Here is a 15,701-nt window from a genome sequence, read left to right as displayed (position 1 = left end):
AAGCGAAGCGGTGACAATCGGCGATCGTTTGTTCGTTTCTTTCGGCACAGCTCGGCCGACACAACAACACACCACAATGTTCCATGCTTATGCTGTTGTTGTTTTTGTAGAACAATGTTTCAATTTTTGGTTGGTGACATATTCACATGTGTGCGCATATGTATGTTTGTATGCTTGTGCATTATTGAAGTTATACTTCTTTTTCTTTCGTTTGTCTTTCATTTCTGCGAATTCTCAACTATTTTACGTATGTTTTGGTTGAAATACTCTGCGTTGGCCTTTCAGAATCACACAGAATCATTTCTGTGGTTTTTGAAACTGACCCACGAGGACGAGGTATGTGGTTTTATACTAATAAATATTTTTTTCTTACTAATAGAAAATAAATTTATCACAGCAATATACATATACATAATATTGCTGTGATAAATTTAATTTCTATTAGTAAGTAAAAAATTAAAAATAAATTTGTTAAGACTATACTTCTCAGGGCATCATAACAATGTTATGTATATGTATATACATATTATGTACATGTATATTGCTGTGATAAATTTATTGCGAAAGCAAATGTTCTACAAAGTAGGTATATTCTATACTTAAACAAAATTATTAGAACCCATCGTATGTTTCTTGCATTCATAACCACATCATACTTAAGTCAGCGCAACCTAATTGTCAATGGTGGTGTTGGTGGTAAGCGCTTGGAAGGTCAAGATGCTAACACAGGTCCCAGGTTCGAATCCCGACAGAATAAATTTTTAATTTTTTGCTTTTAATATCGTATTATACTATACAAATTAATAGTTTTCTTACTAATAGAAATTAAATTTATCACAGCAATATTATGTATGTATGTATATGTATATACATATTATGTATATGTATATTGCTGTGATAAATTTATTGCGAAAGCAAATGTTCTACAAAGTATGTATATTTCTATATTTAAACAAAATTATTAGAACCATCGTGTGTCAGTGCAACCTAATTGTCAATGGTGGTGTTGGTGGTAAGCGCTTGGAAGGTCAAGATGCTAACACAGGTCCCAGGTTCGAATCCCGACAGAATAAATTTTTAATTTTTTGCTTTTAACATCGTATACTATACAAATTAATATTTTTCTTTATTTTAATTTCTATTAGTAAGAAAAATATTTATTTGTATAGTATACGATGTTAAAAGGCATACATCTTCTATCCTATCTTGTGTATCTGCACATGCTCATATGAGTGTATGTATACGCATGTGCGCGCATTGACTTGCATGTTCATACATTCATATATACTTATATGTACATATATTTGCATACATTGCCGAACAAATAAATCACAAGCATACAAACATACATATGCGTACACATATGAATATGTCACCAACAAAAAATTGATCTTCACAAGTCAATCCGGCAGCCAAATTGGCGAAGAACAAAAGAGAGATGATTACGCTGCATATTCTCTTCCGCAACGAAGAGACGGAACTACTTTCTGAGTAAAAATTCATTCATTTAGACTTTGCTTTATTCTTCATTTTATGTGCATAATAAATTTATAAAATGTGAATTTAAGTTTTCTAGTTTTCTTTCATACAAAATGATATGCATTTCTGAATATCACTAAGAAGTATAACTTCATCCGCGCGTAGGGACTCCACGTACCTTTTTTTTTATTTAAGGCAAATAATATGTCTGACAAAAAACATGAAAGTGGAGCACAAAAACGTAAAAAACGAGAAGAACGCTGCTAAGCTCAATGAGCAATTGAAAAAAATCCCAATCCCACCACAACAATATCTACTTTAGAGTCAGAACCGAGAACTGTACAGTGTATAGAACAGATTGGCGAAAAACAAGATGAAAGAAATTTTAAAGGTGCAGAAGAGAAAAATGAGGATGCGGTTTTAGATTGCATAACCGAATGTAATTGAGCAATGGAAAAAGAAATGGAATACCAGAGTGATATTGGTTTATGGAAAAATATCACAAACGAAGTACAAGAATTTTGGTGTACTAGGGATTCAAAAGAATGTCAACATTTTGAAAGTAGCTTTTCTGCTTCATTACGACATTATGGCAACGGTGAAAATCGAAATCTTACCAGTTCTAGTTTTTTTCTTAACCATATAAGTGGGTGCAAAATTAAAAGAGAGTGGCTAATGTAGTCTCCATCTAATGGGAATGTTTACTGTTTAGCATGTGTTCTCTTTGGTGTTTCTCAAAAACAATCACAATTTTAAAATGGATTTTCTGATTGGAAGAATGCTGCGCAATGAATTCAAATGCGCGAGAAAAGTGAAGCACATCGAACATGTGTGCAGACATTGATACGCAGGCGTAGTACTCTTGGACGGATTGATTCCTCTTTGGAGATTCAATTCAACAAAGAAAGAGAATATTGGGTAAATGTATGTCATCGGATTGTGTCAGTCATAAAATTGATTTCATCTCGTGGATTAGCATTTCGTGGGCAGAATGAAATACTTGGTTCACAACATAATGGTAACTATTTGGGTATTTTAGAATTATTGGCGCAATATGATCCCTTCCTCAGTTCACACTTATCTAAATATGGAAATCATATTTATATATTCATATTTATCTGCAACCATTTGTGAAGAAATTATTGAAATAATGGGCGACAGAGTTGTGAATGATATAGTGAAGGATGTTATTGACGCCAAGTATTTCTCCTTAAGTGTTGATTCAACGCCAGACATAACACATACTGATCAGTTGACTTTAGTTTTAAGGTATGTTTCGAATTTAAGCGGAGAAGTAATGGAAGGTTTTTAACATTCATTCCAAATGAAAGCCACACGGGGGAAGACATGGCTAACATAATTTTAAATAGATTAAAAAAAATTAATATCGACATAAAACATTTGAGGGGACAATCTTACGACAATGCATCAAATATGTCCGGTTGTTATAATGGGCTTCAAGCGCATATTAAAAAAAATAATCCGCTCGCACACTCATTAAACCTAGTTGGAGTATATGCTGTAGAAAGCTGCGTTGGAGCAATCTCATTTTTCGGATTCATGCAAACACTTTACAACTTCTTCTCGCGGTCAACTTATCGTTGGGGGACTTTGCTTAAATGTCTATCAGAGGATGCTAAAACTAAATCTAGAGCTGATGCCACTAAAGCTTTATCAAATGGATATGAGGGCATACAGCAAGCTTTACATGACCTAATAAACCACGTAAATCAGAAACCAGAAGTTATTCACTAAGCTAAGTGCCTATTAAAGGATTTAAATAAAAAAGAAAACGTTGTAATGTCTGTAGTTTGGAGTGTCATTCTAGCGCGGATTAATGCTGTTAGTATATCTTTACAAAACAAACAAATTTAATTCATTTCTGCAGTCAATCTTTTAAAATCGCTGTTAGACTTTTTGATCGCAGAAAGAGAAAATTTTGATTACTACCTTACTAAAGCCAATGAGATTATTGATACTGAATGGACTGATGAAAACCAACGCAATAGGAAACGACAAAAAAAAAAAAAAATACTATGAAGGAAATGCAGAAGATGTTGCGTTTAGAGGACAAGATAAATTTAAAATAGAAACATATTTGCCAATATTTGATAGGCTTTGTGCAGAGTTGAAAAACGCCTTGAAGCATACTCAGAAATACAAAACTTATTTAGATTCCTAACAACGTTTTTAATAAAATCTGATGAAGAATTGAGGAATGATTGTGAAAAGTTTAGAAAGTGTTATTTCGAAGACATTGAATGTGACTTCGCTGAAGAAATGATACATTTTAAATATTTTAACTGACATTAAACGATTTAGAATCTAACAACTTTTTGTCGGCTCAGGAATCTTATAAAAATAATTGTTGATAATATGTCACAATCTTCATTTCCTAATGTCATGACAGCCTTGAAAATATATAGATGTCTGATGATAACAAATGCTACGGGTGAATGTAGCTTTTCAAAATTAAAATTAGTTAAAAACAGTCTACGTTCATCAATGACTCAGAATCGCATTAAATAGTCTAGCTGTCATGGCAATAGAAAATGATGTATTAGAAAAAATCGACTTTGAAGATGTTTTAAAAATTTTCACTACCATGAAACTTCGAAAAGTGAATTTATAAAGTAAGCTATTCTACTATGTATGTAAGTCGAATGTCAAGAAAAAAATATTTTTATGAATTAATAAAATACTAAGTTTAATGCAAAAATGTAAAAACTTTTTTTGAATGTCTTTCTTTATTAAGTGTTTATTAAAAAAAAAAAATTAAAAAAATCGACCCCCTGTGATTAGATAACTTTTGCCTTAGGGCCTTCACATGGCTTAAGACGGCCCAGAATATACAGTATGTCAAGAAACTTTTTGCACACTGAAAAAAAAACATATTTTTTGACTATGCATCTAAAAATAACGCTTTTAGTTATTATTTTCAATATTGTTTTAATGCATAACTATTACTACTACTACAACTATTAAATTAGTATGTTCAAAAATAAAAACAATACAACGAGAGGGAAAATTTTAAAGAAACAAAATATGAGTTTACACATTTTTGACACTGTCAAGAAACTCTTTACACACTTTAGGTTTCGATTCTGTTTTGCTCTATTTAAAGAAACTATGCTTCTGCACTATCTTGACATACTGTATAATATTGTAGTCAGATCGTGCATTGAATAGTAAAATTTTACAAAACAAAACGATGTTGGCCAAGTTTTAAGAATCTTTTAAGAACTTATCCTGTGTGATTTCAATCTCTAACTATGTTGAGTAAATTTCCGCCGTCTAAATCCACCACTCCATACAGTCCACTCATTTTAAATAATTCAGCAATATGTTCCATTATACTGAACATGAAAAGGCGCAATTATAATACAGTCGGGCAGCAAAAATAGCTTAAGAGAATACCACGGTTATTCAAACACAAAGGAAAATTGCTAGGCGAGGTCAATAAGATGACATCAATTGAAAGGAAAATTATAACAAATATATGCTATTATAATTACAAAGGATGGCGCTCGTTTGCAGATATCCTGCGACTTTGCTTGGTCAACTGCATGGGACAGCAGATGTACACAACATTGCACATTCAAAAATTCCTGAATACTTTCCAAAAAGTAGTAAGGTATCCACAATTAATATAATATTGGGTTGTCAAAAAAGTCTTGCAGTATTTTTATTGAATTTTTTTATTGAAATTGAAATGAATTTTTGATGACTCATGCCCAGCTCTTGACCGATGCTACGGCTGCTACTATGCCGGTCTCTTTCGACCAATTCAGCGATTTTATCGCAATTTTCGACGACAGGCCTTCCGGAGCGTGGCGCATCTTCGAGCACCTCTACACTAGAACGAAAACGTTGAGACCATCGTTGTGCGGTGGAAATGGAAACTGTATCGGGTCCATAAACTGCACAAATTTTATTGGCGGCTTGAGATGCATTTTTGCCTTAATCGTAGTAGTACTGTAAAATATGCCGTATTTTCTCTTTATTTTGCTCCATGTTTGTGACGCTAAAAACATGGAGCTTAAAAGAAACGACAATCAATTAAATACGTGTTAGCGCGTGAAATGAGCTTTCCAAAAAGGTATAGCATGACCCGATGCGATAAAACTAGAACTACGCGCTTTCAGCGCCAACTAGCGAAAATACCGCAAGACTTTTTTGACAACCCAATATTCGAAAACAACTCGGTTAGAAGACATATTAAGAGGACGGTGTCATACATATACATAGAGTTTCCTGCTCACGAGAATCGGAATTCCTTTTTTGAAGCACTTCTAGGAAGTGAAAGTGGAAACAACATGATTTCGATACAGATCATGCTACAAACCAGAACAAGCAGCGGAATAGCGGAATGAGGAAATTATGTTGAGAAAGCTCTGTCACTCAGCTACATAACGCCTACAGAGTAAGGTGGATCGAAAATATTCTTAGATAAACATTTAAAAGCCATAAGAAGCTCCTGAAATCGGCAATAACCAGAAAGAAAAATCTTGGTTTGAAAAGCTCTGTGCATTATTTATGGGAAAAGTTATCGAAAAATCATTTCCAAAACACGTAAGAAATATGAAGACAGCAATTAACAAACGTGAAACTAATAGCATATGGTATACCGACGTCCTTATAGTGATAGCAGTAGCTTAACAACTAGATGGCATAAAAGGCTAGCCAGTGAAAAACGCTACTCCCTTCCTTTCTTTTCCTTCCTTATCGGCAAAATGTGTGCACAGTCAAAAACGTGGTAAAAACGCAGAAATCAGCCATGTTTGCATTGCTTTTATTTGAACAATGTTGCCATTGCCCAATACGCATATATAGTTTTGAGCACATCTTTGTTTTCAATTACAATTTTTTACAATATAAAATGTCAAAACTGAAAACAAACTATTAAAAATAGTTTATATATTTATAAATAATAGCATTCGACTCTGATTTTGAGTTATTTTAAGAAAATTTCAAACATATTGAACAGATTGAATTATAAAAGTTGATAATTACTGCAGTATATCGATATTGGCAACCCTGCGTTGTGAGAGAGCAATCAGCTGCGACGTTTGCGGCGGCAAAATCCAAATGTCGCGGATTCTCACGTCATCGTCACGTCAGAGAGAAGGGAGTAAAGTTTTTCACTGTTCAGTTACATTGCGCGCCCATAAGATAGGTCGTGCCAGCTGACACGACCCACGATTCTGCGTTGTTCACTGTCTAGCCTATAAGAAACAAATACAATGAGAGCATAAATGGTCTACGCCAGTAAGTTTAGAATTGGCTGAGCACAAAACAGAAGTTTTGCCCAAAAGCACCAGAAAGGTAGAAGAACGAATAGTGTTCACCAAAGGAGAATACGAGATTACTTCACAGCCACAAATGAAATATCTGGGCGTAATAATAGACGCAAAATTTAAATACAAGGAACACCTTAACTTCTTATCAAAGTGATGGCAAACAGAGGATACGTGCCTTGCATGACATATATTACAGGATTTTATTAATATTACTTATGTTCCTTCGGCCCAAAAGTCAGTTCTTCGCAATAAAGACCTACCATCGCCAGTTCATGCTTCGAAAAAACAAACTTACGTGTTTTCGATATTTCGAATTACCAACTGTAGAATCAAATGAAGTTTTGCTTAACAATACCTCTATTTCCCTCTGGTCCAAATACTAAGTGGACAAGGGTGCTTTAGAATTTACCTCTACAGATTCCAAAATGACATAGGTCTGAATGTCTGAAGCGTGCAGAATGCAAAAAAAATATATAAAATCAATTTAAACATGGAGTGGCCAAATTGGGGCAATATTCGATCATAGAAAAAATTATATTACAAACCTTTAAATGTATAGTAAAACCACAATTGTTTAAATTTTCACAAACTTAATAGCTATTTGGCATTACGACACATTATTACCAAGTACCATATATGGTCCAACAGAAGTTTGACAATAATTATATTAGGTATATGGAGTATTCTAAGAACTACGTTCGCCATAGTTTTTTAAGATAACTCATATACTATATATTACTATATATATATATTAAGTATTTAGGAACTATCATTTTTAGAAATTTTTTACACGAATTACATTTTTATCATACAAAGGGTTTCTCTCAATTTCAATACTACAAAGTGCTTTCCAAAGTAAACAGGATATAAAAAAACAGAACAAATGGCAAAATTTATTTATTTTATTCAAAATAGTCTCCTTTTGATTCAATACAGCTTTTTGCACGGTCCAAAAGCATGTTGAACGAGTGTTTTAGCTCGTTGTCCGGTATGGCCACCAGTATGTCTCTAAGTCTGCATAACGCTTTCATTCATGAGCAAATGCAGTTTTCTGAAAAGGAAGAAATCGCACGGTGCCATATCAGGTGAATACGGGGAGTGGTTAATGGTTAAAATGTGATTTTTGGTCAAATAATCTTCCTTCGAATGTTGGATTCTGAGCAATTTTTGGTCGTCAGTCAATTTGTGCGGAACAAGCCGTGCACACACCTTTCGTAAGCCCAAATGTTCGGTGAAAATGCGATAAATCGATGTTTTGGAGATGTTCAATTCCATTTCGGCTGATTTTTGGTAAATTCACGCACAGTTTCGATGGAATTTCCGGTGATCACCGATTTTCATTGGTCCACATGTTGATCGTCATTTACGAGATGTGTTCAAAAAGTATCGCGAATCGTAACTGACAGTTTTCTTCGATGGCAGGGGCGTGATGCATCATGAGTTCTTGCCACAGGGAAGACCGGTCAATAAGGAATATTACCTGCAAGTTATGCGAAATTTGCGCGAAGCAATCCGCCAGAAACGCCCGGATTTGTGGAAGAACAAAAATTGGCTTTTGCACCACGATAACGCCCCTGCTCACACATCGTTGCTTGTGCGCGACTTTTTGGCCAAAAACAACACACTAATGATGCCGCAGCCACCGTATTCCCCAGATCTGGCCCACTGTGACTTTTTCTTGTTCCCTAAACTGAAGAGGCCCATGAAAGGACGACGTTACGCTTCTCTTGACGAGATAAAGACGGCGTCGAAGGAGGAGCTGAAGAAGATAAAAAAATGATTTTTTGAAGTGCTTCGAAGATTGTAAAAACCGTTGGCACAAGTGTATAATATCTCATGGGGATTACTTTGAAGGGGACAAAATAGATATTCATGAATAAATAAATAATTTTTGAAAAAGCACAAAATTCGCGATACTTTTTGAACACACCTCGTATGTCCTCACGACCACTTTGAAAACGTTGAAACCACTCGTGCACTCTGCTACGGGATAGGCAATGATCGCCATAAACTTGTTTCATCAATTGAAACGTTTCGGTAAAAGTTTTACCAATTTTATTTATTTTAAAACTCTTTGTTCGAAGCTCATTTTCGCACCGATAACACAAACATACTGACACTTAAAACGCAATAAATTCCCTTCCAATCGATGAAAGGTCATGAAATTCTCACTGGACAATCGATAAAGATAGCAGATTCTAACGCACCAGTCGACATATAGATGGCGCACAGAGGGCGCTGACTCAAAAAGTCCTGTTTACTATGGAACGCACCTTGTATATCCCTCAAATTGACTATTATGAAACTCTTCAAAAGCTTTCTCCTCTACATACTTAAAAAAAAAATAAAATGTAAAATGTTAAAATGGAAAAGTGTAAATAACCGAAGAAACTAATTTATTTTGAATGATTGTTTGTTTCTTAGTTAAGCAGAACTAAATTTTGCATATGGAACAAAAGGACTTATGGCCAACAAACCTGTATGGCTGATGATAAATTATGTTCAAACGGTCGGTTAAGCTAATCGAGAAGATATAGTGTTATAAATATTTATATAAATTATCATAATTACAGGACAATTTGAATTCCAAGAGACTGTATGTCCGTCCTGCGTTCGCTCATTAATATTTTCACATCCATTTGACGTTTTTCGAGCATATTCAAAGAGGAAATCTGTTATAAGACAGTGTGTGGAAACATCACAACTTTAGTAATGACCAAATTGCTATACTCGGAGATAGTCACGCGGCATTCAAAGAGATCTCAGCAACGAGATTAAATGGCTATTAGTGCAAGAATATATAGAACGGTTAATTGGCCAATCGGTCTTAAAGAGGTAACCGGGAACATAGTTTGGGTTCCAAGATGCATCTTGCTTTGCATTGGTACGAAGTATAGAATAGAACAGTAAACTCTTTAAGTCATGCAAAGCATCGAGTTCCGATAATTTTTGGTGCACTTTAATGCGCATACATGGTGCACATAACACAACTCTAATGCTGAAACATTGTTTTTTTTTAATTATTAGAACAACATTTTATATGAAATAAGAAGAGGAGGATAAGGAGCATACATCACCTTCTTTGTAGAATATGTTCGGATGAAAACATGTCCGATGTTTGGAACTTAGGTGTACTCTGCCTAATCCACAAAAAGGGAGACCCATGGAGACTTTAATTGGCAACAAGTTCACCTTTTTGATGCACATAAACAGAATAACTTTAATACGCGAGGACAGGTATCAGTCCTATTTCAACATAATTAAAAGACTACAATATAAATTCTGCAACTCTTTGTCATTCCATCCATCCAATGAAGCAATTTAAAGTCAAACCCCTAAATGCTCGACACCAGTTCGCTTACCTAGGGACTTTTATATAGTAAATGGGCAATTTGATGTACCTGACATACCTCGAAGATCTCAGTTTTCGCTTTTTGGTTCTTCCAAACATTTTTCATGGAAGCACTTAATAGGATATTTTTTCAACTCTCTTCATCAGACATCGACTTCTATGGTGGTGTATATCCATAATCATCAAAAATTCAAAAAAAAATAATATTTTCATATCTTTAGCTAATGTACATACTAGTATAACTCATGCTTAATTACACTGATTACACTGTCCAACAAATGAAGACTTTTTGAATGGAACAGAATAGTGACCCCATAATTCTGAAAGGATATGTTGAGTAGATCATTTTTGTAGAACAAACTTATGGTCCAGCACGTCTGAGTTTTTTTTACAGTGGGTCAAAGTTTTCATTTTTTGGTCGAAGGGAGCATTATACTATATAAAAAAACTGTTGTAAGTTAATGTCTGAGAGAATTCTTATGGTCAGAGTTGTATTGTGGAATTGTATGAGGATTATTTTTGTGGAAGATCTTAACCCTCTAACTGGTTTCTTTATGGGTCAATTTGACCCTTTTTTCGAGAAAATTAAAAAATATCCTTTAAAAAAGGACATTTAAGGATTAAAATATTCTACGAAAATGTTTGGCGGAAAATTTTAGTGGGGGTCACCAAAGACACCATTGTTGTAAATAAAGCTCTTTACGATTGATAGAAAAATTACACGCCAACATATACAAAGTAGATGAAAACGTCGTCAAGTTCGGCCGGGCCAAACACTGAGTTCTCGCGTCTAGTCACCTGTGACTTACAAACCGGGTGTGATAAAATTAAGCATAATTGACTTACTAAGCAGTACATATCGGGTGTTATTTTTACTAAAATTAATATAAAAAAAGAACAATTAAAGCTTAAATAAGCATAGCGGATTCTGTTTGCAAATTAAGAGATTGGTTTTGTTTTATTTGTGGACATTTTACGCACCTTCAAAGCGGAAGAAAGATATTCCCTACAATTGAAGAACCATATTTTCTTTTCTTTGGAATACGATTTTTATGTGAAGCTTGGATACCAAAAACTGTATGTACTACTTGCGAAAGTGGTCTTTTGACCTGGTACAAAGGCGGTACTAAGGCGCTGCCATTTTCTGCGCCTATTGTATGGATTGAACCTGAAAATCACAAATCAGATACATGCTATTTCTGCGTAAATTACAAATTTGGTAGAAGCCAAAGGCACTACGCGATAATAACATACGAAGCAACAAATAATGTCATTTTACCAGAAGTGCGCTGTGAAGGTGTTCCGGTGCCTCAACCGCCTACACATACATTTTCGGCCAATATGACATACGCCAATTAAGAAGTAACAGCGGCGGTTGAAAACATATCAGATGTAAGTTACTTACCTCCTGGTGGTTTAAACATATGTCCTAATTTGATAGACCAAGCTTATTTTGAAGATCTTGTAAGAGATTTAGGACTAACAAAAGAGAAAGCTGAAATATTATGTTCCAGATTGAAAAACAGGAATTTGATAAAAGCCGATGTAAAAGTTACATCGCCAAGAAAAAGACACGCCGATTTGGAAAGTTATTTTAAAAAATCAGAAGAACTTGTATACTGTTGCAGTATTGAAGAGGTTCTAAAATATCTAAAGCTTCCACTGGACTCTTTCGCTTGGCGACTATTTATAGATAGTTCAAAACACAGCTTAAAAGCAGTTTTACTGCACAATGGAAATCAGCATCCATCAATACCGGTTGCGTATTCCACAAAAAAGGAGGAAACATACGCAAATATTTCAAATCTCTTAAATAAAATTGAATACTATAAATATAAATGCGAAGTATGCGCAGACTTCAAAATGATTGCAATATTGACTGGAATGCAAACAGGATACACAAAATAAATGTGCTTTCTTTGTAAATGGGATTCACGTGCTACCAGCAGCCATTATCATATTAAATATTTCGAAGAACGTAAAGAAAATATTATTGGTGACTTAAATGTAATCCATGAATCTCTTGTCCCAAAGGATAAGGTCATACTTCCACCGCTGCATATTAAGTTGGGCGTGGTGAAAAATTTTATTAAAAGCTTAAATACACAAGGATATGCTTTCAAACGCATTCAAACAATTTTCCCCAGATTATCTGCAGCAAAATTAAAAGAAGGTAAAATACGGTTTTAAGAAATAATTAATTTCATTTAATGTAAACTACCTTTTCTAGGAATGCTCGTTGGACCCGATATAAGAAAATTATTACAAGATGAAGAATTTTATGGTCATCTGTCGGATATGCAAAAGACAGCATTTGACTTTATGCAGCTGGTTATATCAGAATTCCTTGGAAACTCAAGAGCACAAAACTATGCAGAAAATATTGAAAGTATGCTAATCGGTTTTAACAATATTGGCGTTAAGATGTCACTAAAGCTGCATTTTCTGCACTCTCATCTCAATTTTTTTGAAGAAAACCTTGGAGCGGTTTCAGATGAACACGGTGAAAGGTTTCATCAGGATATAAAGGTATTGGAAGAAAGATTCAAAGGGAAATCCCAAAGCGTAATGCTTGCTGCATACGTATGGGGCTTGTACAGAAACCTTGACACATCGGAACATTCATGTCAAGCTAAATACAGGAAAGCATATTAAGTTTAATCTTTAATCCATTGACCTACTACTGCTGAAGCAAAAAAATAAATATGTACATTAGGGTGTGTCATTCTGAGGCAACCTTTTTTTTCAACTGAAAAACAGGCTCAAAACTTTCGAAAATGTGTAAAAAAAGTCACTCAAAAGATGAGCTCTTAATATTAATATTACGAGGTGCCTATTTCAAATTTTCTGTTTTCCATATAAATTACATGGAAAAAAATAATTTTTTTTTTGTGGAGGTTATTGTGCGGAGGTTTTAATGTCCACGCGACGGCGGCCAGTAGGGATGGTAAACTCGATTCCGATTCTACTCGAGAATCGAGTTTTCTTGTTAAATAATCGATTTTCAGTAGTCGAAGTGGATTAAGAACCGGTTCTTGACATTCGAAAAATCGATTATTTTACGAGAAAACTCGATTCTCGAGTAGAATCGGGATCGAGTTTACCATCCCTACTGGCAGCCATCGGGGCACATATAAAACCTCCGCACAATAACCACCACAAAAAAAATGATTTTTTTCCATGTAATTTATATGGAAAACAGAAAATTTGAAATAGGCACCTCTTAATATTAATATTAAGAGCTCATCTTTTGAGTGACTTTTTTTTTACACATTTTCGAAAGTTTTGAGCCTGTTTTTCAGTTGAAAAAAAAAGGTTGCCTCAGAATGGCACACTCTAATGTACATACATAATAAACCACTATTAAAACAAAATTATAATTTTTTTATCAATCGTAAAGAGCTTTATTTACAACAATGGTGTCTTTGGTGACCCCCACTGAAATTTTCCGCCAAACATTTTCGTAGAATATTTTAATCCTTAAATGCCCTTTTTTAAAGGATATTTTTTGATTTTCTCGAAAAAAGTGTCAAATTGACCCATAAAGAAACCAGTAAGTGTCTTTCAGTTAGAGGGTTAAGATCTTCCACAAAAATAATCCTCATACAATTCCACAATACAACTCTGACCATAAGAATTCTCTCAGATATTAACTTACAACATTTTTTTCATATAGTATAATGCTCCCTTCGACCAAAAAATGAAAACTTTGACCCACTGCACTGCGGTCTGAAATTCAAATTTTTTGGCATAAATTAGAAGGAGTGGTACTAGGCCATTGAAATTTCGCATACAGGTTATATATGACTTAGTTAAGAAAAATTCCAAGAATGGATGAAATCGGTCATTTTCCAGGGGTACCTCTCTTGGACCTATAGTAAAAATCTTTGAATTTCAGCTCCAAAAATTGCGATATCTTCACGAAAATTGGTAAATATGTTATCCTTGTAATACGCATCGACGATACCAAAAATATTTGAAATCGGCCAGTCCCTAGGAGTACCTCCCTTGGACCTATAGTAAAAATTTGGTTTCATAAAATGAAAAATTTGCATATGATAGACAAAAGTGGTCAAATAACTTTATTATCCAAATATTTATACATATGTTTTTACTGAAACAATTATTTTTATAATAACATTGACTGTACATCTGAAATGAGAGAGAAGTTACAGAATTATTAAATTCACTTGAATATAATATAAAAAGTTATGTGTACCAAGCAAATCATTCGAAATCAGTCTTCCGTATCTACAACTAAAGCGTTCTCCACAACGTCTGCTTCCGATATATCGGAATCAGAATTATCCGAATCGTACGAGGGCTGCTATATATATTTCTGGCCTAATAATGAAAATAGGAATATTTATCAACGAAAATGTTTTTTTTTTCGTTGGATTTGACTCGTCTTGGAAGACCCACACGGTCGATTACTGTTTTGTTTCGGGCTCATACGCATAGATCCATGATTCGTCACCTCTGACGATCTTATAAACGTCTTTTGAAGCACCGCGATCGTATTTTTTCAGCATTTCTTTACACCAATCCACACGAGCCTTTTTTTGTGCAATTGTCAAATTGGCCGGGATCCAACGAGAACAAAGCTTTTTTACGGCTAGGTGTTCATGCAATATCGAATGTATGCTGGTGGGAGAAATGCATAGGCATGCCTCTATCTGAAGGTATGTTACATGACGGTCTTGCATTATCAGTTCACGTACGGCATCGATGTTTTCTGGCACAACGGCTGTGTTTGGACGACCTTCACGGAATTCGTCTTCGAGCGAGCGTCGGCCACGATTAAGTTCGTTGTAATAGTTTTTCACAGTGCTATAGAATGGTGCTTCATAGTCATACAAAGATTTTAGTTCATCGATGCACTCTTGTCGTGGTAATCCACGTCGAAAGTTGTGAAAAATGATCGCACGAAAATGTTCACAAGTTAATTCCATTTTTTGGCCGAGATGAATTTTTTAATTCCCTGTAAATAAAACAATTCACGATTAAATGACAAAACGTTCTGAGTGATGTTATGCTAAAAAATGTCAAACTTTCCAATGGAAATGTCAGATTGCACCTGGCAACACTTAGTGTTGCCTAGTCCAGAAATATATATAGCAGCCTATGTATTCAGATCCCCCTGGCAAGTGGTTGAAAATTTGAAGCTCACTTGAAGGTGTAAGCAATTGTATTACTTCTTCTGGTAGCTTCTCTCTTTTCCGATATTTTTCTCTAGCGGATAAAGACAAGCTTGAAAGAAGGGGGTCTGAAGAATCCATTGCTCCATTTGCTTTAGGCTTATCTACATCAAAGCCCATTTCTTCCCAAAACCTCTTTTGTACTTCTTGTTTACGAAGTTGGAAAGCTTCTTTATCTGAAGCTTCCCTAATTTGCCACTTTATATAAGCAATGTGTACAACGAATTCAAATACTCGAATCCATGCATGTAGTGGGCTAATACCATATCTAAGGGATATAAGTTTGGGTTTAAAAACCTCAGAATTAAAATTTTTAGTTGTTACGAATTGTTTTGGTGTAGCACAACATATCGGGCATTTCTGATTAGAATT

At 34.6% G+C, this 15,701-nt stretch overlaps 2 protein-coding genes across 4 annotated transcripts in view; one reads left to right on the top strand and one right to left on the bottom strand.

Annotated features, from left to right (window-relative positions):
• LOC105228375 (galactosylgalactosylxylosylprotein 3-beta-glucuronosyltransferase S) overlaps positions 1-15,701 on the bottom strand; it is a 75,347-nt gene that overhangs the window by 10,242 nt on the left and 49,404 nt on the right. The window lies entirely within an intron of this gene.
• LOC125775514 (uncharacterized) lies at positions 11,351-12,900 on the top strand. The gene is made up of 2 exons (XM_049446174.1): positions 11,351-12,304; positions 12,362-12,900. The coding sequence occupies exons 1-2, from the start codon at positions 12,040-12,042 to the stop codon at positions 12,784-12,786; spliced, it is 690 nt and encodes a 229-aa protein (XP_049302131.1). The 5' UTR covers positions 11,351-12,039; the 3' UTR covers positions 12,787-12,900.

The sequence above is a fragment of the Bactrocera dorsalis genome, chromosome 1 (genome assembly GCF_023373825.1).
Source record: "Bactrocera dorsalis isolate Fly_Bdor chromosome 1, ASM2337382v1, whole genome shotgun sequence".
Classification (NCBI taxonomy): domain Eukaryota; kingdom Metazoa; phylum Arthropoda; class Insecta; order Diptera; family Tephritidae; genus Bactrocera; species Bactrocera dorsalis.
The sequence above is the reverse complement of the archived record's forward strand: the minus strand, read 5'-3'. Positions and strand labels throughout refer to the sequence as shown.

Coding starts and splice junctions, on each gene's coding strand:
- LOC125775514 (XM_049446174.1), top strand. CDS start 12,040: ATGTGCTTTCTTTGTAAATGGGATTCACGTGCTACCAGCAGCCATTAT. Junction 12,305..12,361: donor TGCAGCAAAATTAAAAGAAG/GTAAAATACGGT, acceptor TACCTTTTCTAG/GAATGCTCGTTGGACCCGAT.